The following is a 27603-nucleotide window of genomic DNA, read 5'->3' as shown; positions in this document are numbered from 1 at the left end:
TGGTTGCTAAGGGTGTTGTGTAGTAATACATAGAACCGTTGGGTGAAGCGGCCACTGAATGACATGTCATGATAATGTCATTATATAGATCAGCTATTGAACAATCAGAATCAAGGATGGGAACTAACTGTTTTATAAAAATTATATATATTTACATGTATATTTACACACACACACACACACACACACACACACACACACACACACACACACACACACATATATATATATATATAGTTGGATAAACTGATAGATAGATAGATAGATAGATAGATAGATAGATAGATATAGTTGGATAGATAGATAGATAGATAGATAGATAGATAGATAGATAGATAGATATAGTTGGATAAACTGATAGATAGATAGATAGATAGATAGATAGATAGATAGATAGATAGATAGATAGATATAGTTGGATAAACTGATAGAGATAGATAGACAGACAGACAGACAGACAGACAGATAGATAGATAGATAGATAGATAGATAGATAGATAGATAGATAGATAGATAGATAGATAGATAGATAGATAGATCTAACTGTGTAGTAAAAGAAAATAAGGCAATTAACAGCAGTGCATCATCAGTAGTGCATAGCCTCCAACCGGAAGCCTCCTCGCACTGAGCGGAAGTGCAGCGGCTCCAGCTGTTATTGTTGACAGACGGAGCTTCGGGGGGAAAATGGCGGTGCCCCGTCGATCCTCGCAGCACCAACAAAGCAGCCTGCAGCCGTCTCCGCGGAACGCCGTGATCGCGTCCCCCCCTCCCGAATCGCCGTCCGCGATTATTCCCGAATCGACGAGTTTGTTGAGCCCCTCGCCTACTGGCGCAGCGGAATGCGGCGGAGCGACGATGGAGTCCGCAGCGGCCTCCTCCTCCTCCTCCGCCTCTTCCCCGGACCGGCCCGCCCCAGTAACAGCAGTGGCCGCCGCAGCGTCGACAGCACCGGGGAGCTCCAGCTGCAGCAGCATTAGTTCAAGCGCGACCGCGGGCAGCCAGAGTCCCGGCTCAGGAGCGACCAGTCCCGGGGAAGGAGTGTGCGGGGCTGGCGGAGCGTTCAGAGAGCTATTTGAGGCCTGTCGGAACGGAGATGTGTCGCGGGTGAAGAGGCTGGTGGACTCGGTGAACGTGAACGCTAAAGACATGGCCGGACGAAAATCAACCCCTCTGCATTTCGCTGCAGGTCTATATTTATGTATTTGTCACATATAGTGTGTTTTTAAGCATCTTGCTTTGTTTCGTGACATTATAAAACAACAAAACGTCACCTTTGTTGTCTCTGGTTCCACAATAATCTGGTTTATAGAAGCATGAGATTTGTCAATAGAAGTAACGTTATGTATAATGTATTTAGACTGAGAGAGTGCGCGATGTTTTCTGATAAAAATTATGGACTGTAAATTGACTACTCATAATGATTGTGTCGTGGTATAATCTTGCATAATGTATCATTTGAAGCAAATCTGCATGTGTAAAAGATGGTTTTTGGTAACTTGGACATGTAATTGTGCAGTCCTGAAAGGTAAAGGACATAGTCTATGAGATAAAATATCTATTCAATGTGTTATAATTTCCATTATGAAAAAAAAAAAAAAAAAGAGAGAGGAAAAAAAGGCTTTCTTTTTAAAAAGAACCTTGTATACAGACATACTAATATAATGAGATATTTTCAGCATTAGTAAGCATAAGCATACAGTTTTCATGATATTAATTAAGATATCTCATATCTCAGTTCTCATATTAATTAAGACTAAATGGATTATTAGCACTTTATAAAAATGTATGTCGCTCTGCAGGACCATTTAATTTGGCTAACAAATGACAGCTAGTTATTTAAGTTGATTAAAAACAAATAACGCAGTATTTCAATCAGAATTATGCTTTTTGTCAGTATCATTAACATTCTACTAAATTCTATCTGGTTTTGTTTAATGAAGAAAATCAAAAGGGTTTGAAATGTCATGAAAATGGTAGTTCACTAATTTCGGGGTGAACTATCATTTAAAAGAGATGCTGCATCTAAACAACATACTGTCGTAAATGTATCATTTTTAACCTAAAATCTTTTCAATAGACTCGTTAGGTGTGATTTATTTGTATTCATTTCATCATATTAGATTCAATGCATTTTAAACTGATTGTCATTTGTGATGATTGACAGGCTTTGGCAGAAAGGACGTGGTCGAGCATCTCCTGCAGACCGGAGCGAATGTCCATTCCCGCGACGACGGTGGTCTGATCCCGCTCCATAACGCCTGCTCGTTCGGGCATGCGGAGGTGGTCAGCCTCCTGCTGTGTAGCGGCGCCGACCCCAACGCTCGAGACAACTGGAACTACACACCTCTGCACGAGGCCGCCATCAAGGGCAAAATAGACGTGTGCATTGGTACGGATTAATATGAGAAATCCTGTGTTTTCAATTATAGTCTAATCAGACCAATACTGATCACTAAAAAAGCTCTAATAATAACAAATTCTTACGGTCACCGATATATCGTACATCCCTTTCTGAAAGGCAATGAATGAGTTGTCTAGGAATGAGTCCCTGTCAACATTGTGTGGAGTGTCTATAGAGCTGTTCCAGCTGATGTTGCGTTCCAGCATGCTGCAGGATTGCTGTGTTGTGATAGTAATGTTGTTGTCCTGCAGCATTTGTCTCCTGCGGCCTGATGTCATAGTGTCCGGCTGAATACCTCTGTGCTGAGACAGCACTCTCAGTGAGAAAAACTGACAGGATCTCTGATGTTTGCATTAGTTGCACGATGAATGGGTTTGTCTGAGTACGGTGTGTACTGTTTCTTCGAAGTTATTTGGCGAAGTGTGGAGAGTGACCATTAGGGATGTGCAATATATTGGTGAAAATATCAGGTTTGGTCAATGTTATATATTTTTCTGGCTTATCCGGTTTGATATTATGCTGATATTAGAAACAGGATTTTTTAAATATTAGTTAATGCACTGTGCACAATGTGAACTAACATGAAGAAACAATGAAAAATTTTCTTTTTATTAAAAAAAGATGAATAAATGCTGTAAAAAAATATACTGCACATTGTTAGTTCATATTAGCTAATGCCTTAATTAATGTAAACGGAGGGAACCTTATTTGAAAGTGTTACCAAAAATATTTATAGTATGTAGATGGATAACTGTGTGTGTATATATACAGGGCCTAAAACTAACTTTTTGCCACACCTGCCAATGGCGGGTGACTTAAGAAAATGTACCGACCATAGCTTTTGTTGCAGGCAGTTTATGACACCAAAATTTGAGATACCAGTGAAAATTCACAATTCTCTATTGCAATTTCAACACCACAGCTTAAAACTACTAGCCTAACTAATATAAATTTAAAACATTATTAAAGACAATAAACAATCAGTAATAAAATGAGAACAAATAATCAAATTACAAGCAAAAGCACAAATAAATACAATATAACAAGATACAAATGAAAAAAAATTAAGCAAATGTAAAATAACACTGCATAGTCTTACACTGGCGAGTGACACCGTTTCATATACTCGCCAACGCCATGTTCATTTTAGGCCCTGTGTGTGTGTGTGTGTATGTATGTATGTATATGTGTTAAAATGTTTCAATGGGTGATTTGCAAATTGCAGATCTAGTATGAACATTTTAGGTGGCAAAACGGTATAGATATTTATAGTTATTGGCCAAAGTTTTAAATATGATCTGCTTTTGATTTCGTCAGTTTCAGTATCGGTGCATTCCTTATGACTTAATTGCTTGATTCTGTTTCTTACAGTGTTGCTACAGCACGGTGCTGATCCAAACATCAGAAACACTGACGGCAAATCAGCTCTGGACCTGGCAGACCCTTCTGCTAAGACCGTCCTCACTGGTGAGACATGCACGTACAATACATCATCTGCTTTACAGTCATTAACAAACACACACACACACACACACACTCAATCTGATGAGCAGACATGTAAATGGACATTGGGTATGTTTTGCAATGGCATGTAGTATGCATATTATTCACAGTAAATAGATCTCCCTTGATTTCTGACTGCAAGGAATGCCTGAATGACTTGCTACAAAATGTGCAATATATAACAAAAGTGCCACAATGTACTGCACTCCAGTCTGAAAAGTGAAGGCCATCATCCATTATTTGATTGGGTAGCCATATGTCAAAGCATTTGTACACAAAATTGGATTAAAATGCCATCTTGACAGCACTCGCCCAATTAAACTGTGAAGTTGCAGCAGAACACTTTAATCAATCCATACCGCATACCGTTTCACATGTTAATAAAAAAAACTGCAAAGCACTGCATAATATAAACCGTATGCTTGTTTTCCAGTCTGAAAATAGCTACATTACACTGAACACCAAGCATATTCACACACACACACACATCTTTCAAATCTGTCTGACACCTGCTGTCTATCTTTATTCCTTAGGTGAATATAAGAAGGATGAACTGCTGGAGGCAGCAAGGTGAGCTTATGGCACAGTAACTATACTAATTTAATATCAGTGTGTTGCTGAAATAAACACTTCTATAATTGGTTTCAAGGGGTTTTGGATGGTTGTTCAAACATCTTGATTTGATTGTTTGAGTACTCTGGGAAGACTGTGCAGAGCTGTAGGTGCTGTATTGGCCATATTGGTCATTTGTGGATGTTTAGAAAACTTCAAGAATATAGTGTTTTTTTGCCATTTGGTTTTCAAAAAATGTTTTTTGGACTGAGGAGATTTTGAGTAAAATTGTCTCCTAAGATTACAGAATCCTAAATCCTAACATTACAGAATATTTTCTTAGTAGTGAGTTTAACATAATATTATATTATGTTAAAATATATATGGCATTAGACTTTTAAAGGGTTGTTGCTCCCAAAATCCTCTTTTTTTTTTTCTCATATAAACATTACATTTCAATCAGATGTACATCAGATACTATATCGAATATCTTCGTATCAAAAACATACACACAACATACAAATATATGCCCATACATACGCCATACAGTCATGTTTGCTGTACATCTACTCATCAGAAATGTCAACTTTTTTTTTTTGAAACAAAACGACAACAAAAAAGAGGAAAAGATCTATGTACATGTAAGGAGTACCCAAAATCTATGTTTTCATTGCTATGTTGTACCTTCTCTCTTATCTTTTATAACTAAATTGATTTTTTTTGGTAACTGTGCCTTGAAAAGACTCATGACTATGTAAATTGTCTGTGTTTGCATGCGAAATGAGTAACTAAGTCCAATATAGTTCCTTTATCCTTTAGTTACAGCTCTCAAAACAATCCTAAAGCTAGGATTTTTGCAGCTAGGTTTCAATAATTAGTTAAATTTTGCATTTCAAAAGATGACGTGGTCCATTAAGTACATTGGAATCTTCTCTGACTGTCACTGATCCAGAAATGTCTTTTCTCTAAGTTTCCATTCCTCACAGTGTTTGTCTCCCTCTGTTTGAATAACGTCTTTCTTAGGAGCGGGAATGAGGAAAAGCTTATGGCACTTTTGACCCCACTTAACGTCAACTGTCATGCCAGCGATGGACGCAAGGTAACAGATCTGAGTTATTTTATTTAATCAGCATCCGTAATGTTGCTTTTAATATTTGATATGCCTTATAAGATGTAAATTCCTAGTATGACTATTTTAGAAATTTTATGTCCGACTTTGTTGTATACTCTAGTTCTGTTCAAACTCAAACACAGGATGTGATTCATGTATTTCATTGGTCATGTAAATGATATAGATGTAGGTCAAGGCAATCCTAAGTCCCCTTGTTTGAGTTTTTTTCTCTCCGTAATACTGTGTTTAGAGTAAACAGCTCTGACCTAGTTTTACCCATAATGAGTTTAAGTCTGGACGTATGGTTGATGTCATTTTATGATGTTTGTTTCGAGTCTTAACTGCCCCTTTGTTCTCTCTGACCGCTTTTTAATGTCAGTTATTTTTATAAGGGATTTCATTTGATCTTTGGCGCTTATTGGATGCACATTCTGACCTTTATGATGTTTTAGGCAAAAGCTTGTGATCCATTTCTTTTTGTCTAAACATTATAACAGGACCGTTGATTTCCCTTTAAATCCTCTGCCATCCCTGATAATATCAGGTCACTTCATTCATCAGTTCTCCCTCCAGACCTCTGGGTCTTTATATCAGAAGGGCTTTTTAGAAATGAGTTCACTTTAGTGTTTTTCTTAAATATTTGCTTGGTTTTCTTGTAGTGGATGTTGAGTTACTTGCTATAACTCATGCTGTAGTATAGTGATATTATGTATTATTACAATTTTATTTTTTTACCGGTACTGATTTTGATACCTGTGTGTAAATTGTATAGTGATATAATTTGGACTGATAATTTGAGAGTAGTGTGTTTTAGCATTTTTTTGAACTATTAACACCACAATTCACATCAAATACAGGACATTATAGTTGATAAAGCATACATTATGTTTGAATGAACTCTACATAGACATTAATATTGGGAGTGATATCATGCCTTAGACGGTTGTAAACCTAGAAATATCTTTGAACCGCTGACATTTTGTTTTGCAGTCTGAGATTCTTTGTGTGGCAACATTTATTCAACAAACATAGTATATATGAGTGGTATCGTTTTTGATATCTGAGCATGAGCAAAGAAAGGGGTTTATAGACCTAAGGGATGCACTCATACAATAATAAAGGTTTTGTGTCATATGTGTTGTAAAGAATACAAAGAAATATTGTAGAAAGTAATTAACTAATTTTGTTTCTCATTTTCTGTCATTAAATTGTGTGTATGTGCCGTTCAAAAGTTTGGGGTTTTAAATAAATGAATACTTTTATTCAGTAAGGACACATTGTAAAGTGTCTTAGGATCTCAGTAAATACATAGGATGAATGTAGGTTGAAATAAGATTTCTATTCTGCTCTTTTGAGCTTTCTATTCATTTCTAAGGATCAGGAAAAAAAGCCAGTTTCCAACACAACTGTTTTCAATATTGATAATAATGAGGAATGTTTCTTGAGCAGCAAATCAGCATATTAGAATGATTTCTGAAGGATCATGTGAGACTGAAGACTGGAGTAATGATGCTGAGATCACAGGAATAAATGACACATTATCATATATTAAAGTAGTTTTTAAATAGTAATAATATTTCACAATACTACTGTTTTTGCTGCATTTTTCATCAAATAAATGCAGTCTTGGTGAGCAGAAAAGACTCTCTACAACATTAAGAAATCTCACCAACCCCAAACTTTTGAACTGTCGTGTGTATATACTGTATATGTAAGTATTATATCAGCCATTGAAAATTTCAAATCGATTTTAGCATTATCTTCTTGTGTGAACTGATCAATAACAATTGACATATACCTTTCAAAGAAATAATGTTTCTAAAAAAAGTAGCAAAATATTGAAGATATTGTGCTTCATATAGGATGCTTTAGCTGTTGTTTTAGGTTTCAAGCACCACAGTTAGCTCTGATGGATAATATGTTAGTTTATAGCTAATTTTTTGTTTTGTTTTTTTTGTTTTTTGTTCTGGCGACATTCAGTCAACATCACAAAAAATGCTGGTAAGTTTATTTTGTGAAACAGAAATTAGTTTTATTTGGTCTTCTGTGATTTATTTTTTATTTATTTTTTTCTTACAATTTGTTTTTGTTAATTTTTGCCCCTAAAAATCCATCCATACGCTGGTTCACACTTAAAATGCACAGAAAACCTGCCTTATTTTTCTGCCTTATTAGCTCTGCTAATGTTTTGATGACTCCTGCAGGTTCTGAAAACAAGGCTTTCATTTACCTCTTTTTTTTTTTTTACTCTTTTACAAAACTTCTCTAAACTGTCTTCCTTTGCAAGAACTCCACCATGTTTTTACCCCTAAACTCCACATCCACGCATCATCGCTCACGTTTTTGAATCCGTTTGTTTGATTTGTTGTGATCAGCACGCATGCTCTCCACAAACGTGGTGTTTAACTCCTGATTTCTGTCCTGTTTAGATCCATTGTGTGTTTGCTAGAAACGTTGCACTGTTGCCCATTGCTTGTTCTGTACTCTATTTCAGTCCTCATTAATAATAATGATATGAATCTGAATGTTGCCTCTCCATCCTGCACTGAAAAACATAATTCTCTCAGAGAATGCATCATACATTTGAGGCACATCTTCATTACTAAATGGCTGCGTTGTTGAGATTGTTTTGCTGTGGTTGTGTTCAGGCTGTCATAAGGGCATGTCACCATTATTTCTTCATTATTCACTGCATGAACTGAGAATGAATTTGTAACTTTTTTTGTGTGTTTAGACTATTTAAGTTACTAGTGGTTCACTTATAATTATCTCTTTTTAAAGGGATAGTTCACCCAAAAATGAAAATTCTTTCATCAGTCAAAACTCACCCTCATGTCGATCCAAATCCGCAAGACTTTCGTTTATCTTTGAAACATACTTTTTTTTTTTGATGAAATCTGAGAGATTTCTGTCCCTCCATTGACAGCTACGCAACTACCACTTTGATGCTTCAAAAAGTTCATAAAGAGATTGTAAAATGAATCCATTTGAATTGAGCGGTTTAGTCCAAATTTTCTGAAGAGACTCGATCGCTTTATGTGATGAACAGATTTAATTTAGGCTTTTATTCACATATAAACATTGATCAGGACTAAGCTACGTACTATGGGAGATGGGGCTTTCTGTGCAGCCGCTCCCAGTCCCACTGTGGTTGCTTTTAAATGCGGATTTAAAACTCACCTTTTTTAGAAGTTTTTTTTTTTTGGATGATTTTTTTTTATTTTGGTTGTTTCTAAATTGTAGCACTTTGGGATTTTGCTTACCGTATTTTCCGCACTATAAGGCGCACCGGATTATAAGGCGCACCTTCAATGAATGGCCTATTTTAGAACTGTTTTCATATATAGGGCGCACCGGATTATAAGGCGCATAGAATAGAAGATACTGCAGTCAAACGTTTGACTGGGTTTGCGTTATGCAGTGGTCACCAACCTTTTCAAGCCTAAGATCACATCCAAAGTCCAAATGTAAACCAAGATCTACCACTTGCAAAAAATATGAAAAAACAAGTGGCTGAGCTGTAAAACCTTGTTTATACTCGACGCGTCCGCATGAGCGCGAAGGTAATAAAAAACTAATATCCGTCTGCTCGGGCAGATTCGGCTCAAAGTCGTGCATCTTCGGATGCGGAGGCGCGCGCGCGGCAAAATTACGTCATTGTGACAGCGCGCGCGCCTCTGCATCCGAAGATGCACGACTTTGAGCCGAATCTGCCCGAGCAGACGGATATTAGTAAATCTCATCACACCGGCACCCAGTTTGCGCGTCTAAATCAGTTGTATGGTCTGGTGTTCAGTCTAAAATAAAACAGTATAAATGCCTCGTCTGTTTGGGGAGGTGCGCGCGCAGTCAGCGGAGGCTCGCGCTCCGGTGCCAGGCGAAAGTATAAACAAGGTTTAAGTCAGCGGTTGTTTTACAGACATTAATATAAGGCGCCAGATCCATATATAAGGCGCTCCGGATTATAAGGCGCACTGTCGTTTTTTGAAAAAATTAAAGGCTTTTAAGTGCGCCTTATAGTGCGGAAAATACGGTAAATGTAAAGTGCGTTACAAATAAAATGTATTATTAATATTATGATCAGTGAACATAAACAGAAGCTCACCCGAACCTGCTTGACACGTGAGAACAAACCTCATTGGTTCTTGCTGAAGCTCAAACGTGATGCGTAACACTAGAATGAATCTCATTGGTTCTCACACGTCAAGCGGACATGCTTAAGCTTCTGTTTACCACAACTGACGTGTGAGTTGATGAATGTTTATATGTGAATAAAAGTCTAAATTCAATCTGTTCATCATATAAAGCGATCGAGTCTCTTCAGAAATTTTGACTAAATCGCTCAATTCATATGGATTAGTTTCACGATCTCTTTATGAACTTTTCGAAGCGTCAAAGTGGTAGTTGCGTAGCCGTCTATGGAGGGACAGAAATCTCTCAGATTTCATTAAAAATATCTTCATTTGTGTTCCGAAGATGAACGAAAGTCTTACAGGTTTAAAACGACATGAGGGTTTGTAAATAATGACAGAATTTTCATATTTGAGTGAACTATCCGTTTAAGCGATTGAGCTCAAGACAGATTGCAGCTGTAAAGGCCTATTTGCACCAAGAGGCAATAGTGCGCAACAGTGACTGCTCACTTTTTTTTTAGTGGTTCCACAAAGTATTCCTACTTTTCCCCATTTTCTTTAAAATAATTGCAATAAAGATATCTAAGACATGAACCAATCCAACCGGCTCTGACTGACAATTGAGTCGAGTTGACATTACAAACTTGCTGGTCTGTGTACTTAAATTTTGCAATGCAAATTATGTGATTTTAATTAAAAAACGGTGGTAAAATATAAAACTATTAATTGGCTTAGTCATCGATTATAAGTATAAAACAAATAAATTTTTTACATTTTAATGCAAAATAATGTTGGATACTGACTGTTAACATAATTTTCAGTGCTTCATGGGAGTTTGTTGTTGGTGCTGAGCTCTTTTGCTTTTTATTTCTGTTTCTATGGTAACAGTGGTTATTTTCTCAATAGTTGGACACTTCTTGGTTTATGGCAGGGACACTGAATTTCAGCTTCTAGAGAAGCATATATAATGACTAAGAAAGTATAATACGCATCAGGCTAAGGCATGTGATTTGACCCAAGTGTTTCGCTTTTGGTGTGACCTTTCGTCTGTGATTTGTTCCACTTTTTTGTTTTGTTCTTGGTGCGAGTAGGCATTTACCTGTTCTTTAAGATCTTTAATTGCATCCATATATTTACAATTCAATGTGGACTGTAGAAACAGATTTTAGAGGTACTAAAGGCTCGTTCACACCAAGGACGATAACTGATATATAATATATGACGAATAATGATAAAGATATAGTTCTAAAAACTGCTCTAAGTATAAAAGAATAGCAGATTTCACACCACAACTGTAATGATAACGGCACAGAGAAATTATATTGTTGGAATCACTTTCCGAATGGTTTTTTTTTCCAGCTGATGAAGGATAAAAACATCGACAGCCAATCAGAATCCATCCTGCTTTTAAGAGCGCGAGCATTTAAAGTGGCTGATGGCGCGCTTAGAATAAACAGAATGATACTGTGCGTTTGTGTGGACGCTAATATAGTTATCTTTATAGTTATCGTTCTTGGTGTGAACGGGCCTTTAGGCACCGCTTCTCCATTTTTGCATCACGAAAACATCAAGAACGAAATTTCAAAACTGAAATGCATTACACAAGTTAGCTGTCTAATGTTGGGATGAGTTACAAGCAGGTTTATGTAATTATATTTGAGTTTGGGTTGTGTGAGATGAGCGCTTGTATTACTGATGATCATTAATTTAGCTCCATTAAGTGAACTGAATATTATTTAGACAGATTATTTATTTTTCTCTCTTCTTTTCCAGTCCACCCCTCTTCACCTGGCCGCTGGGTATAATCGTGTGCGTATAGTGCAGCTACTGCTGCAATACGGTGCTGACGTCCATGCCAAAGACAAAGGGTGAGCAACTACTACTACCTGTCTCTCTCTTAAACATGTAGTGTCCAGTGTGTAAAGCCAACATGAAATGTGACTTATTTTTACTTCCACAATTTGACACATTTCAAAGTTTAAACATTTTGTTTTATTTTTTATTTAATTGTTTTGTATTATTATATTATATAATACATTACCATTCAAAAGTTTGAGGTCAGTAATATGTTGTTTTAAAGAAATTAATAATTTTATTCAGCAAGGATGCATTAAACTGATCAAAACTGACTGTAAAGTCTTTTACTTTGTTACAAAAGATTTCTATTTGAAATAAATTGTCTTATAAACTTTCTTATTCATCCAAGAATCTTGAATAAATACATATCATGGTTTCCACAAATATGTTAAGCGGCACAGCTGTTTTCAACATTGATAATAATTAGAAATGTTTCTTGAGCAGCAAATCAGCATATTAGAATGATTTCTGAAGGATCATGTGACACTGAAGACTGGAGTAATGATGCTGAAAATTCAGCTTTGATCAAAGGAATAAATTACACTTTAAAATATATTTTACAGTTATTTTAAAGCGTAATGTTTAAAAATATTACATGATCAAATAAATGCAGCCTTGGTGAGTGTAAGAGACTCTTTCAAAAACAACAACCCCAAACTTTTGAATATTATTAGTATTGTGTATGTGTATATATATAATACATAATATTTGATTGCATATATTATTTATTTTAAATAATCTGCTCTGAACAATTAGACCAGGAACGTGTATTAACACAAGGTCATCAGCGTTTATCATGATCTTTTGATAAATTCTGAAATAATCTTTTTTTCCTCTATCCCTCTCTCTCTATCAGTGGTCTGGTTCCTTTGCACAATGCGTGCTCTTATGGTCACTACGAGGTCACAGAGCTCCTGTTAAAGGTAAATAGAATAATCCAGCCAATACTTACTGATTGAAATATATATATGCTCCTCCAGCACAGATGCTTTATTGTTTTGATTCTGAGTTTCTGTTTATTGTGATTGACGGTTTCCTGTATGTCTCGCTCCCAGCACGGGGCGTGCGTCAACGCCATGGACTTATGGCAGTTCACCCCGCTGCACGAGGCGGCCAGTAAGAATCGAGTGGAGGTGTGTTCACTGCTGCTGAGTCACGGCGCCGATCCCACACTGCTCAACTGCCACGGCAAGAGCGCGGTGGATGTGGCGCCCACACCTGAGCTTAAAGAGAGACTCACCTGTAAGTGCAATTCACCCTGCATCCGCTTATTTCAATATAAGGTGCAATCATTTGATCTTTTGTGATTTTTTTTCCCTTCGTCCAGATGAGTTCAAAGGACACACGCTTTTGCAAGCGGCCCGTGAGGCAGACATGGCCAAGGTCAAGAAAACGGCTCAAGAGATCATCAGCTTCAAACACCCTCACTCGCACGACTCCGCTCTGGTGAGCGCAGGGCATGATCTCTGAACGCTGAGGGTTTTGATGATGTGTTTATTAAGATCTCTAACCGTGTTTGTCCGCAGCACTGCGCCGTAGCGTCTCCTCATCCCAAACGCAAACAGGTCACAGAGCTGCTCCTGCGGAAAGGTGCCAACATTCACGAGAAGAACAAGGAGTGAGTGTTCCACTTTGTTAGATACATTGTTGAATCTCTTGGTTGCTGTTTCTCACATTGGCTTATTCTTTCTTCCACTAGTTTTATGACTCCGTTCCACGTAGCGGCTGAGCGGGGTCATAATGATGCGCTTGAAGTCCTGCAGAAACATGGAGCGAAGGTACCAGCATGGGATATGTTCCAGGATCTAGTGAGCTGCTTTGCTATATGCCGTCTACTTTGGCAGCTGCTTTCATCTTCAACTATATAAATGTATATGTTATCTCATACCCTACCATATGGGATACGATGTGTTTCACAACTTCAGGACTTTTTTTAATAAATCAAATTGTAAATTATAAATCAGTAATACATTTGGTAACACTTTACAATAATGTATTAACCAACATGAACTAACCGTGAGCAATACATTTGTTATTGTGTTTGTTAATCTTTAATGTTAGTTCAAATACAATTCATGTTAGGTCACAGTGCAGTAACTAATGTTAACAAATACGATTTAGATTTTAATAATGTATTAGTAAATGTTGAAATTAACAAAGATAAATAAATGCTGTAGAAGTGCGGTTCATTCTTAATTCATGTTAACTAATGTAGTTATATAATGTTGACTAATGAAGTCTTATTGTAAAGTGTTACCAAAATGTTATATACTGTACTAGAATTATGATATATACTATATAACAATGGCTTTTCACTCTATAAATTCCCTCAAAATGCAGAATATTTGCACACAGAAATTGAGTGAAATTGTGCTATTTTTAACTAAGTTTGGGGTCGGTATGATTTCTCAGTAACACTTTACTTGAAGGGGTGTGCATAAGACTGACATGACACATGTCATGAATATGAAGGAGGTTGTATGCATGTTAATGACAATTGTCATTAAATGTCAATCGGTCAATTATGTCATTTTTAATGCAAAGATGACATTGTTTGAGATGTCTTTGTTATGACAACTTGACATAAACCAATACATCATAACCTGTCAGTGTCTTTGTCATGACAACTTGACATTACCAAGACAACATAACCCATAAAGCTAAGTAGTTTCTTAAGTTTGATAATTAATCTGATATGTCATGTTTAGGACACATTTATGACAGGTTATGATGTTTTGGTTTATGTCAAGTTGTCATGACAAAGACATCTCAAACAATGTCACATTTGCATAAAAATGTCATAATTGACCGAATGACACTTAATGACAGTTATCATAAACATGCATAAAACCTCCTACATGTGTCATGTCAGTCTTATACACACCCCTTCAAGTAAAGTGTTACTGATTTCTCTTCTGCTCTTCAGTAAAAACTGTTATATTGTGAAATTTTATTACAATTTAAAATAACTTTTCTATTTGAATATATTTTAAAATGTAATTTATTCCTGTGATTCAAAGCTGTATTTTCAGCATCATTACTCCAGTCTTCAGTGTCACATGATCCTTCAGAAATAATTTGAATATGTTTCTAAACAGTTGTGCTGATTAATATTTTTGTGGAAACCGTAATACTACTACAAGCGGACCCCAAACTTTTGAACAGTACTTTATCTTTATAATATACTTTTTCACTGAGCTTTGTGTGTGTGTGTGTGTGTGTGTGTGTTCAGGTGAATGCTGTGGACACACTGGGACAGACGGCTCTGCACAGGGCGGCCCTTGCTGGCCACATCCAGACTTGCAGACTATTGCTGAGTTACGGAGCCGACCCATCAATCATTTCATTGCAGGGCTTCACAGCTTCACAAATGGGGAATGAAGCCATTCAGCAAATACTTAATGGTAGTTTTACATCCGTTACTCTGAGCTTTATTTCCAGTATGATTCATGAATTTTCTGAATTAAACGCTAAAGATGTCCTTAATCTGTAATGATTTTCCTGCATTTATTTCTCCAGAGAACATTCCTCCCCGTAATTCGGACGTGGATTATCGTTTTCTCGAGGCTGCTAAAGCCGGAGACCTTGACACAGTGAAGGTAAATAAAGTTAACATGTTTAAAATCCATTTCACTTCAGCAATGTGACGTAAAACAGGACATTATAAAAATATATATATATATTTTTTTTTTTTGCGATTTTATCCATCAGGAAATCAATAGCTTTGTTTACTTGCACTCAAATAATCTGCTTATCGTATTGATGGCTTAATCGGACTGAAAAGCCTTCCATGTAAACACCTCGACCAATCTGATTGAGCTCGATTTGAATGAAATTAATAATCTGATCAATAGAGTGTGGTGCAGGTATGACGGCAGAACCAGGAAGATGTTTTCTTTTATTTATAATGGTGAAATAAGGTCTGTGGTAAACATAACTCGACGATACTTGTTCTACAAACTAAATTACACACACAGTTTGTTTTTTATTTTTGCTTCTAATAAATAACTAGATAAGAACTTATTTTGAAGAGCAAAACATATTGTCAAGATATTTACCACAGACCTTATTTTACTTAAAAAAACAACAAAAAAAACATAGGAAAATCTCAAAGGAACCAGCAGCGAATTAGACTTCTGGGGAAAATTGGTTCATGTAAACATACCTAATTCATTTGATGGTGGTTTGTGAAGGAAGATGTTTATGTGTGTCCTCCATAGCAACTGTGCTCCCCTCAAAACGTGAACTGTCGTGATCTGGAGGGCCGTCACTCCACCCCGCTGCATTTTGCTGCTGGCTACAACCGCGTGGCCGTGGTGGAATACCTGCTGCATCATGGGGCCGATGTGCACGCTAAAGATAAAGGGTACCATCATCTTCCTCTGAGTCATCATTAGTGTGACTATCATTGCCCTGTGTTGGCATTATCTGACTGTCACTGACTCTCTATCTTTCTCTTGATCAGTGGTCTGGTTCCTCTACACAACGCGTGTTCGTATGGTCACTATGAGGTGGCAGAGCTGCTGGTGAGACATGGAGCGTCTGTGAACGTGGCGGACCTTTGGAAGTTCACACCATTACATGAAGCTGCAGCCAAGGGCAAATATGAGATCTGCAAACTACTGCTCAAGGTTTGATACCTCAGATGGAGAAATCATGCACATGTTGGCCTCATAATGAATATCATGATTGCGTGGGAATTTCATATTTTCATATCGTTGAGACGCTCGCTTCTTATTTTGCCACACTCTACGTTTCACTTTCGGCTCACAAATACTATCAAATAAACAAACCCATGTTTCGTAGTGTAAATATGAATATAATATAATAGAATTAATATAGTATTATCCAATGTCCTGTATTTATTTGGGGTCAAGGAATTCAGATTCAATTCTGAATTCAATTTTTTTTCATATTTAAATTTGTCAAATTCTAGACTTTTTGGAATATATAAATTGTATAAATATTATAATATTGTAATGTATATGACATTTTAATATATATATATAAATACTTAAATATCTGTAAATATATTATAGTTTTTATAAAATAAAAAACAAAGTGTCCTAAAAATATCTGTTAAAAAACAAATTAGGATTTGAACATATTTGTTCACTAAGAATTTTCTTGTTGAGAATCTCATTAAATATTTTAGCTGTCATTTAGATTAATTTCAGTTAAACCATTCACCAGTCATTTACGTGCATGCTACTTTTTCCTCACTTAAAGTCCATGTTAAAGGTGAAATTGTGCCTTTAGCATCAACTTTAAAATGATGTTTTGCCTTTTTTGGCAATCTTAAATCATATCTACTCTCTCTTTAGCATGGCGCTGACCCATCTAAGAAGAACCGCGATGGCAACATGGCTCTGGACATGGTGAAGGACGGAGACACGGACATCCAGGACCTTCTGCGTGGAGACGCCGCTCTGCTGGATGCCGCTAAGAAGGGCTGTTTAGCTCGCGTGCAGAAACTCTGCAGTCCTGAGAACATCAACTGCAGAGACACACAGGGCAGGAACTCCACACCACTGCACCTGGCAGGTAACGTGCTTTCTCACACTGAACACGCATGCATCTCGTCTGTCTGCTGTTTATTTTATGAATTAATTCATTTTTAAATGAATTCAGCTGGTTACAATAACCTGGAGGTGGCCGAGTATCTCCTGGAGCACGGAGCGGATGTGAACGCTCAGGATAAAGGAGGACTGATCCCTCTGCATAACGCTGCTTCATATGGGGTGAGAGATCAGGCTGTGGGAAGTTTAGTCTGCATAAATGACTTTATCTTTAAAGGATTGGTTTTGTAGAATACTTACACCAGTCTGAAATGTCACATGATCCTTCAGGAATCATTCTAATATGCTGATTTGCTGCTCTAGAAACATTATTATGATCAGTATGTTGAGAACAGTTGTGCTGCTTAATGTTTTTGTGGAAACGGTGATAATTTTTGTTTGTTTCAGGATTTATTGACGAATTGGAAGTTGGAAAAGAACTGAATTTAATGTCTTTACTTTCACTTTTGTTTAATGCATCATTACTGAATACAAGTAATTTCTTTTAAAAAAAAAAGTCAGACTTTGCCCCAAAGTCAGTAGAGAACAATGTGATACCTAAATATATATATATATATGTTGTGCCGAACAGCAATATTGTGGTGGAATCATGATATTAATACTGCTTCTATAATTGCCTTCTCTCTTGTTCTGTCCAGCATGTGGATATCGCTGCCCTCCTGATCAAGTTTAACACGTGCGTGAATGCGACAGATAAGTGGGCGTTCACTCCGCTGCACGAGGCTGCACAGAAGGGCCGTACACAGCTGTGTGCACTGCTACTGGCACACGGCGCTGACCCCACCATGAAGAACCAGGAGGGACAGACCGCTCTGGACTTGGCCACGGTAAACTACCCTACCAGAACTGTTAGAATAACACTCTACTTAAGAAAATATCAGTGTTGACTTGGCTTTAAGATAAGAGATTGATCCTGGAAGATAAACTTCCAAACTAAAATTGCAATTTGCAATAAAAATGTTAAAGGAAAGTGAAAATGTATGCATTTACATGTATTCATTTACACTTTCAAATGAGGAAATCAACAAGCAATTGTGCAAATGCTTTGTGAAAATTTACTTCTAAAAAAACTTCTACATATGACATGTTTCTGAAATAACAGAACTTGTGAATAGCAGATTTGATTGAATTGTGGAAAATTAGGCTGCAATATTATTGGTCAATGTTATTTTCCTCACTTATGTAAACAGTAGGGGTGGAACGGTACATGTATTCGTATTGAACCGAGACGGTACGGGCGTCACGGTTCGGTGCATGAATACACACGGAGAATACACGGTATAAAAATAAATAAAACTCGCGTGCAAATTAGTTAATGTAATGCGGAACTACTGTTAGATACGCGGGTTCTTTAGGGACACCTAATCTGTAGCTCCGCCTTAGCTCTGAAGCTCCGTGGCTATAACTTATGGGGTATAATCATAGACATAATATCTATGGCTATAATCATAGACAGGCTATAATGGACAGGCTGCGATGTCAAGTTTGCAATGCTGGAAAATGTTGTGTGTGTGTTCAGAGAGGCGCGGGCGCGATCGAACAGTGGAAACATAAAAACATACTAATTTTGTTCATACAGGACATCATTCAAACTGCAAAGTGTTTACTTATATTTGTGTACACTCGTAATAAAACACAACATTGTGCTTTTGTCAAACTGTAAACTCTTGTCAAACTGTAACCTACAACTGTCACCCAACACAGTGAGTAAGTTACACATTCTACATTGATTAAAAGAAAATCAAATTTGTTTTTAATGGTAGTATTATTTTATACAGAAATAAATTATTTATAATTCAGATGAGAATAAAGTTAGTGTTATTAAAATTTTAAGGAAAACAAATATATTGATCTGAAATATAGCAAATGAATTTTAAATTCATTCAGGTACAATTACCAAACATATCTCAAGGTCTTTTTGTCTTTTTATTAATTTAATTAATAAACTAATTATATAAAACTATTGGCAATGCACTACAAATAAACTGGTTCTATGCCTTTACTTTATTAATAAAACTTATTTAAAAAATACAAGGCTTAAAACATTTATTTTCCTTTGGTGGAACAGCCTACAGACATGCACAATAAAAAAAAAAATTGCCTTCTACATTTTTGTTTTGCTTTTCCCTCCATTGTACCGAACTCGTACCGAACCGTGATGTCTGAACCGAGGTATGAACCGAACCGTGACTTCTGTGTACCGTTCCACCCCTAGTAAACAGAAAAAAAAATTTATTTTACTTTTTAACTTTTAACATTTTTGCATGTAGCAGACCCTTTAATCCGTCAGCCACAACTTGCAAAAGAGGAACAAAAGCAATTAGTCAAAAAGCCAACAATAATCGTAATGAAGATTGTAAAAACATAACACTTTACAGTAAAGTCCAATTCATTAACATTAGTAAATGCATTAGCTAACAAGAAATAACAATGAGTAAATAATTTTTTACAGCATTTTTTCATTTATGTTAATGTTAGTTAAAAAATATAATTCTTCATTTGTTCATTTTAGTTCAGTGCATTCACAATTGTTAACAGATACGACTTTAAAATGTATTAGTAAGTGTTGATATCAACATTAACTAAGATAAACAAATGCTGTATTCTTCATTATTAATTCATGTTTGCTATAGTTAACTACTTACCAAATATAACCTTATTGTCATGTGTTACCAACATTACACAGATGAATAATGCACAATATAACCAGAAACATGTTGTAATAAAGTAAAAAAGGTTGATTTAGATTTTTGGATTTCGTGTTCACTAGTAAGGCACTGATCAAGTTCATTCATCTGTGTTTATCAGGCCGATGACATCCGTGCGTTGCTGATGGACGCGATGCCTCCTGATGCTCTTCCCAGTTGTTTCAAACCACAGGCCACCGTCCTCAGCGCCGCTCTGATATCACCCGCCTCCACACCCTCATGCCTCTCCGCCGCCTCCAGCATCGATAACCTGGCCGGGCCCCTCTGCGACGGGGCCAGTGGAGGGGCGGCAGGACCTGCTGATGGAGCCGCCGGAACTGAGCGGAAGGAAGGAGATGGTGAGAAAGATCAAGATGTTGTGAAAAGAAGTTAGTGAGAAGAAACAATAGAACTGCCTCAGAAGAGTCATTCATTCAGGAATCAGAATACACTGATATTTGATTCAGCTTTTATTCTCTAAAAAGAATCACTTCATAGCTTGTTCTTGAACCAGATTACACTGATCACCGGTGCTGAGGTTTATGCATCACAAGTAACGCGAGTAATGTAATCAGATTACTTTTTAAAAGTAACTAGTAAAGTGATGCACTACTTTTAAATTTACAAGTTTTTTTTTATTTAAATAAGTTACTTTGTTTTCCCATTTATTGACTGACAGCTCTCCTTTCCCCATCGGGAGTAAGTGTAGAGGCGTTGTGTAAACATGATGGTTATTGTAGTTCTAGACTAAATGTGAGCACATCTCACTTGCACGAAAACAGATTCAGTATTCCTCAAAATGAATAAAGACAGTGAAATGCAAACTTAGAATATTATGCAAACCTGCAATAATTAAATGTGAAATAATCCCACTTTATTAACCAATTAATAAGGAAAACTGACTTTAGTTAATCATCATCATTTGTTTCATTTTGTTATTTTTCATGCTGAAGTAAGAATGTTCACTTCATTTGTTCGCTTATTCACTTTACTTTTAGTGTGAAATGGCCTTTACATTTGCCAGAATTAAAAAAATATATTTTTAAACAAACAAGCCCAGCCCAGTTGAGAAAAAGTTGCCAAAAAAGTAACGTAGCAAATTAATTTCCATAAAAAGTAACTAACACAAGCCGCGTTTCCATTACCCTTCAAATTGCGCAAATAGAAATTGCGAATTGAAAATACGCCCAATGGAAACGTGTCAATTTCGCAAAAACTCCCATTTATCGCAAAAAAGTTTTTACGCTCGCATGAGGTGGTTTTTCAGGCAATTCGAAAAAGAAATATTTCGCAAAACTGCAATGGAAACGGTTTTTGCGCATTTACAGATCAGCTGACGTAGATGACGCGGTGTGTTTGGACAGAATACGAGACAGAGTTCTTTAGTAAATTCATATAAGGCAAAAGAATTTTAGGAATAATGGATTCTAAACCTCAAATAAATGCCACAATCAACACCTCGAAGCAGATATGAGGGAGAAACAGCCAGAAACACCTCATATGTGCCGCTCACAAGTATAATAAGGGTCGTTCCTTACCATTAATTGCTTGGAAAACACACCTACATCTCCTTCGATTAATAATAATGGCCAGTGCAGTGGCTGGGATTAGTACATAAACCTACCAACGTCCGTTACCATGGTTTTTGGAATGATTTTACTTATCGCGAGAGGAAAAAATGAATGGAAACGCCGTCATTTCGCAATAGTTTTTTGTCGACATTTAGAAAAAAATCGCAAAAGTTTTGCGCAAATCTGTAATGGAAACGCGCCTACAGTTAGTTACTTTTTGTAATATTGTAATGCATTACTTTTAAAGTAACTTTCCCCAACACTGCTGGTCATGCTGTATGACTTTGATTCACAAAAAATTACTGCCTTATAAGAAACATTTGGTCTGGAATCAAACTACACTGATCGCACTGATTTATTCAAAAGAACCGGCTCATGAGTCATTCGTTCGGGTATCGGACTACATTTACATTTACATTTACATTTATTCATTTAGCTGACGCTTCTATCCAAAGCGACTTACAATTGCTATATATGTCAGAGGTCGCACGCCTCTGGAACAACTAGGGGTTAAGTGTCTTGCTCAGGGACACATTGGTGTCTCACAGTGGATTTGAACCCGGGTCTCTCACACCAAAGGCATGTGTCTTATCCATTGCGCCACTACCACTCCTACTACACTTCTGCTGCTGATAAATAGTATTCCAGTAAACACTGTTAGACTATTTCAGATCATCAATTTGTTCACATTGGTAGAGGAATGAAAGTCTGAGTAACGCTAATAGAATTTGATGATATTAAAATCATTCACTTAAAAAAAAACTGTTTACATTTTTGCAATTTTTATTTTGTTAAAATGTCTTTTTGTACCATAGCTGTCCTAGATATGAACATCTCACAATTCCTGAAGAGTCTGGGGCTTGAACACTTGAGGGACATCTTCGAGAGAGAACAGGTGAGAAAGACAGAGACATCTTTCAACTTTTTTATTTCTTCTAGTGCAACGTTTTTGCGTGTTTGTAACCGTGTTTTTTTTTTTCCATTAGATCACTCTGGACGTGTTGGCTGACATGGGTCACGAGGAGCTCAAGGAGATCGGCATCAACGCTTACGGACACCGTCATAAACTCATCAAAGGCATTGAGAGGCTTCTGGGAGGACAGCAGGGTGAGTGTCTGTCTCATAAAACACCAGTTCTGCTGCTCCTGCTTGCATCAGTATATTTTTATTAGATTTGAATCTTGTTATCTGTAACGCCACAGGTGCCAACCCTTACCTGACCTTCCACTGCACCAATCAGGGCACAGTTTTGATTGACCTGGCTGTGGATGATAAAGAGTTTCAGTCCGTTGAGGAAGAGGTAAAACATGAACACTTCTGGGCTGTTTCAAATAGCCGTCTGCCTGGGCTCTGTGTGATGAGTGTTTGTTTTTTGGTCACAGATGCAAAGCACAATTCGGGAGCACAGGGATGGAGGAAACGCGGGTGGCGTTTTCAGTCGATATAATGTCCTCAAGGTAAACACACACACCAAATGTATTCAACATTAGTGATATTTAACTGATCTAAAATAGGTATTGCTTTTCAAAAGAGTATTACATAAACATATTGTATGATATTTTTTTTTATATAGAAACATATCTTAAAGGGTTAGTTCACCCAAAATTGAAAATTGTCATCCTCATGTCATTCCAGACCCATTAGACTTGTTCTCTGGAACACAAATTAAGATATTTTTAATGAAATCTAAAATATTCCTTTCTTTCCATTGAAAGTCTATTCACACAAAGCTCTGACGGTTGTGAAGAGATCGTAAAGAAAATCCATGTGAATTTAGTGGTTTAATCCAAGTCTTCTGAAGAGACATGATCGCTTTATATGATTTCATTTAGGCTTTTATTTACATACTGTATAAACATTGATCAGCAAACATAAAATCAAGCTCCTCTATATTTGCTTGATGCACGTGAACAAACCTCATTGGTTCTTGCAGAAGCTCAAACGTGATGCGTAACACGAGAATGAACCTCATTGGTTCTTGCAGAAGCTCAAACGTGATGCGTAACACGAGAATTAACCTCATTGGTTCTTGCAGAAGCTCAAACGTGATGCGTAACACGAGAATTAACCTCATTGGTTCTTGCAGAAGCTCAAACGTGATGCGTAACACGAGAATGAACCTCATTGGTTCTTGCAGAAGCTCAAACGTGATGCGTAACACGAGAATGAACCTCATTGGTTCTTGCAGAAGCTCAAACGTGATGCGTAACACGAGAATGAACCTCATTGGTTCTTGCAGAAGCTCAAACGTGATGCGTAACACGAGAATTAACCTCATTGGTTCTTGCAGAAGCTCAAACGTGATGCGTAACACGAGAATTAACCTCATTGGTTCTTGCAGAAGCTCAAACGTGCTGCGTAACACGAGAATGAACCTCATTGGTTCTCATGCTTGAGCTTCCTTGTCCATATTTGAATGCTGTAAACATTGTTTGCTGATCATTTGTGTTCCGAAGATGAACGAAAGTCTTATGGGTTTGGAACGACATGAGGGCGAGTAAATGACAGAATTTTCATTTTTGGGTGAACTATCACTTTATCTATGTCTGTTTTACTCTTGAGCAAAATCTAACTGTCATCTAATTGTCACGTAGATCCAGAAGGTGGTGAATAAGAAACTGAGAGAGCGATACACACACAGGCAGAAAGAGATTGCAGACGAGAATCACAACCACCACAATGAGCGAATGCTGTTTCACGGTAAGTGCAGAACTCACTTGTCGTATGAATTGAAAACATGCTTAGACAAATGAAACGTAAAGAATAAAAGTAATTTTATTTATAAATCTATAACTTCAGTTTCATTTCAGTTTTTATATTTAATGCGTAAATTGTAGGGCTATATATAACAAAACATATATTAAACAATATATTACCTTGTAAGGACACAAAGAAAATGGTCTATTCTAAGATTTACCTTTTTTCCCCAATGTAATTATCTTCATACTGAGAATTTGTTTTTGTTTTTTTAAATGCTTTATTTATTTATATATATATATATATGCCCATTTTTTATATATATATATTTTTTATATATATATATTTTTTATATATATATTTTTATATTCTGGAAATTATATTATAAAATATATAAAAATACAATACATTTAAGTAGTAAAAAATATTTCAAAATGTTACTCTTTTTGCTGTATTTTTGATAAAATAAATTCAGCTTTGATTAGCATAAGAGACTTTTTTACAAAAACATTCGAAAAATTGTTCCGACCATGCTCTGTTTGAGCTGCTAATTTTTAATTAATTAGTTTTGGTAGGCCATTATTTTTATCCCTTATAAGACCACAAACCTTACCATCTGCCTATACAAATTAAATTATTAATACCAAATGACCTTCAAAGTTGAAGTTAAAAGTACTTTGTCATTGAAATGTGCTGTAAATGCATCACTGCTATATGTAGCCATGAACTGCATTTTGCTATTGAGTTGAGTTGTTTTCCTTATCATAATCCTAAGCATGTTTTGTTTTTTCAGGATCTCCGTTCATAAATGCCATCATCCATAAAGGATTCGATGAGCGTCATGCATATATTGGTGGCATGTTTGGAGCTGGCATATATTTTGCAGAGAACTCGTCTAAGAGTAACCAGTACGTCTATGGCATCGGGGGCGGCACTGGCTGCCCCACTCACAAAGACCGTTCCTGTTACGTGTGCCACAGGTACATGAACACAAACCTAAGACATGCAACGTAAACACATGCACAAGTGGATGTTCTTCATGTTCATGTGTTGATTTCCCACAGGCAAATGTTGTTCTGTCGTGTGACATTGGGAAAGTCCTTTCTGCAGTTCAGCGCCATGAAGATGGCCCACGCTCCCCCTGGACATCACTCAGTGATCGGCCGTCCCAGTGTAAACGGCCTGGCCTACGCCGAGTATGTAATCTACCGCGGAGAACAGGTACGCCAAAGACCAATGATAGTTCCAAGTTGTTAAACAGCCTTTTCTGGAAAGTTTGCTTTGATAAGTTCTTTCATTTTGGCCAGATTTTGTTAGTATATCAGGGCCTTTAGTGTAACTGTAGTGAGTAAAAACACCAGACACAGGCTAGGTCTCTGTTTTTAAAATGGCGTGTCATGCGTGAGACGCCGCAAAAGATGCGAGCACAATGGTTAAACCATAGACTGTAAAAAATATGGACAAAGCGTCTGTGACGTCACCCATAGACTTTCTGAAGAACGGGTTTGAAGCCGTTTATGGGGGGTATGGGCGGCGCCATCTTGGAAAATCTTGGGAAACCCTAACCCCGCCCACCTTCTGACGCAGCGCGCGTCACTCAGCTCGCTCTGCTACTCCGGTTATCTCTGTGTATATTTTAGGCAACGAAATATGTTATAAAACACCATACTAACTCTTTTCGTTTTCATTTAAAGAAATCTTAAACATTATAGCCACACAAATGTGGTTCAGGCAACGCGTATTGATTATATTCACTGCACATAACGTTTGCCTATTTATAACAAAACGAAATATAAAACACAAACCTGCCTCTTTTCGTTTTAAATATAATATAAAAATATTAAACATTTTAATATGGTCCAGGCAATATGTGCATTTGTACTAAACAACAGATGTTGCAGTAAACAACATTACAGATCATCTTCGTTGTATTAAAATTTAAAATGACAAAACTCAACCCAGTCTCTTTTTGTTAAATTTCAGTTTTATCAATATTAGCTATTATAAAAGTATAAGTAAAAGGTAAAGTTACAATAAGCTATACAAATAAAGCAAACAATTCAGTCAAACATAAAAAGTCATGCGCTCGATCTAGTCTAACCATACAACGGTACAAGTTAAATATAGCTTATAAAGTTATGAAACTTCCCCTCAGCCAAAACGATTGCCCACGAGACCAAAAATCGCCCGTTAGATATAGACAAGACGAATTATATCTCATGTTTAACCACTACAGAGACGCCAGAGTCAGCGGCAAACCTCAAAACGTCTAGCCGATGAAAGGCTGCTCCAGGCGGGGTACATCGCGCCGAGCGCCCGGTCATCGCTGGATCTCACAACTGGATACAATTTTCATAAATCTTTATAAATAAACCACAGATTTGAGCTTTAAACAACTACATTCTCGCCTGAAAAACTCTTAAAACTACATTTCATGATACAGAAACAGTAGTATTATATGTCAACTGTATTAAAAAATGGCGCTTCTTATGTTGTCATTCTGCCTTTCAGCTGTCAATCAAGCTGTCAATCAAAGTTAACCACGCCCTTATTGTCATACATTTTATATCTAAATACTATCTAAACTAACGAGTTAGAAAAAAATTCACTACCCTCGCCGTTGTCAGGCACTCGGAACCTATCGAAAAATCCAATAAAAGTCCATGGGACCAACCTGTAAAAACATGATTTTATGCTGTGGGGCTAACATTTTAACATGGGGGCTATGGACATTTGCTCCCTTTTGGGACCTTCCCCTAGCGGATTTTCGATGTATTGCAGTTTTTCGCACTTCCGGGTAGGCTTCATTTTTCAGATCAGAATGTTGCCCCTTGGGTTAAACACGTCCGCCTAGCACGTTTACATTGAAAAACAATAGAAAAGTAAAAAAACATGTTCTGTGTGAATGGCCACTTAATGTGTTTTGTTGTTGTTGTTTTCCAGGCCTATCCAGAGTATCTCATCACTTATCAGATTATAAAGCCGGACAGCACGCCTCAGTCCTCCACAGGAGCAGAGCAGAAGTCATAGTCAATACACTGCGTTTCTACACTCTCACTCACTCGCTCACTCACTCATTCTTTCTCACTCTCGTTGCACAAAGGAAATGTGAACTTTCCCATGTACCCACGTCTTACCCATGGAATTCCCATGTCTGAATTATGAATTTGCACTTTTAAAAACAAGTTACTTAAGTTATTTGAAAATAGTTGCAATTGTGAAGTCTAATGTACAGGTAGTATAAAGAAAACATGTAAAACTGACTGTTTAACAATGCTATTTGAGTTGTATTTTAATGGAACCTTTTTTTTTTTTTGAGTCTGTTCATTTCTTTTAAATAAATCTCATCAACAGGACTCATTCATATGACTCGCTTTTGATTGTTTATTCATATGAAATGATATTGCCTTCGTTATATTTAGTCTCAGCATTACTAGCTAAAATTGCAAAGGGGAGTAAAAATAATGAACCATGACCGCAAAAAAAACAGTTGTATAGTGAGATATTAATAC

At 36.8% G+C, this 27603-nt stretch overlaps 1 protein-coding gene across 3 annotated transcripts; it reads left to right on the top strand.

The window, feature by feature from the left end:
• Positions 1 to 644: 644 nt before the first annotated feature.
• tnksb (tankyrase, TRF1-interacting ankyrin-related ADP-ribose polymerase b) lies at positions 645 to 27447 on the top strand. 3 transcript variants are annotated; one of them, XM_082171058.1, is made up of 28 exons: positions 645 to 1186; positions 2165 to 2389; positions 3773 to 3868; positions 4438 to 4474; positions 5480 to 5555; positions 7548 to 7568; positions 11474 to 11568; positions 12414 to 12480; positions 12613 to 12799; positions 12885 to 13003; positions 13084 to 13175; positions 13257 to 13335; positions 14790 to 14961; positions 15077 to 15156; positions 15778 to 15923; positions 16023 to 16188; positions 16882 to 17101; positions 17189 to 17298; positions 17775 to 17963; positions 19945 to 20182; positions 22210 to 22289; positions 22381 to 22501; positions 22597 to 22694; positions 22777 to 22851; positions 23989 to 24094; positions 24885 to 25071; positions 25156 to 25312; positions 27035 to 27447. In XM_082171058.1, the coding sequence occupies exons 1-28, from the start codon at positions 685 to 687 to the stop codon at positions 27119 to 27121; spliced, it is 3828 nt and encodes a 1275-aa protein (XP_082027184.1). In that variant the 5' UTR covers positions 645 to 684; the 3' UTR covers positions 27122 to 27447. The 3 variants fall into 3 exon arrangements, with proteins under 3 accessions (XP_082027184.1, XP_082027183.1, XP_082027185.1); XM_082171057.1 differs by having other exon boundaries at positions 13257 to 13365; XM_082171059.1 differs by lacking the exon at positions 7548 to 7568.
• The last annotated feature ends 156 nt before the right edge of the window (positions 27448 to 27603 follow it).

Source organism: Leuciscus leuciscus (genome assembly GCF_965113295.1).
Source record: "Leuciscus leuciscus genome assembly, chromosome: 5".
Classification (NCBI taxonomy): domain Eukaryota; kingdom Metazoa; phylum Chordata; class Actinopteri; order Cypriniformes; family Leuciscidae; genus Leuciscus; species Leuciscus leuciscus.
This window is presented reverse-complemented; position numbering and strand designations above follow the sequence as displayed.

Excerpts from the sequence above, each read along its gene's own strand:
- tnksb (XM_082171057.1), top strand. The coding sequence starts at position 685 with ATGGCGGTGCCCCGTCGATCCTCGCAGCACCAACAAAGCAGCCTGCAG. Across the intron at positions 14,962-15,076 it reads CATTCAGCAAATACTTAATG|AGAACATTCCTCCCCGTAAT; the intron begins GTAGTTTTACAT and ends TTATTTCTCCAG. Across the intron at positions 16,189-16,881 it reads TCTGCAAACTACTGCTCAAG|CATGGCGCTGACCCATCTAA; the intron begins GTTTGATACCTC and ends CTCTCTCTTTAG.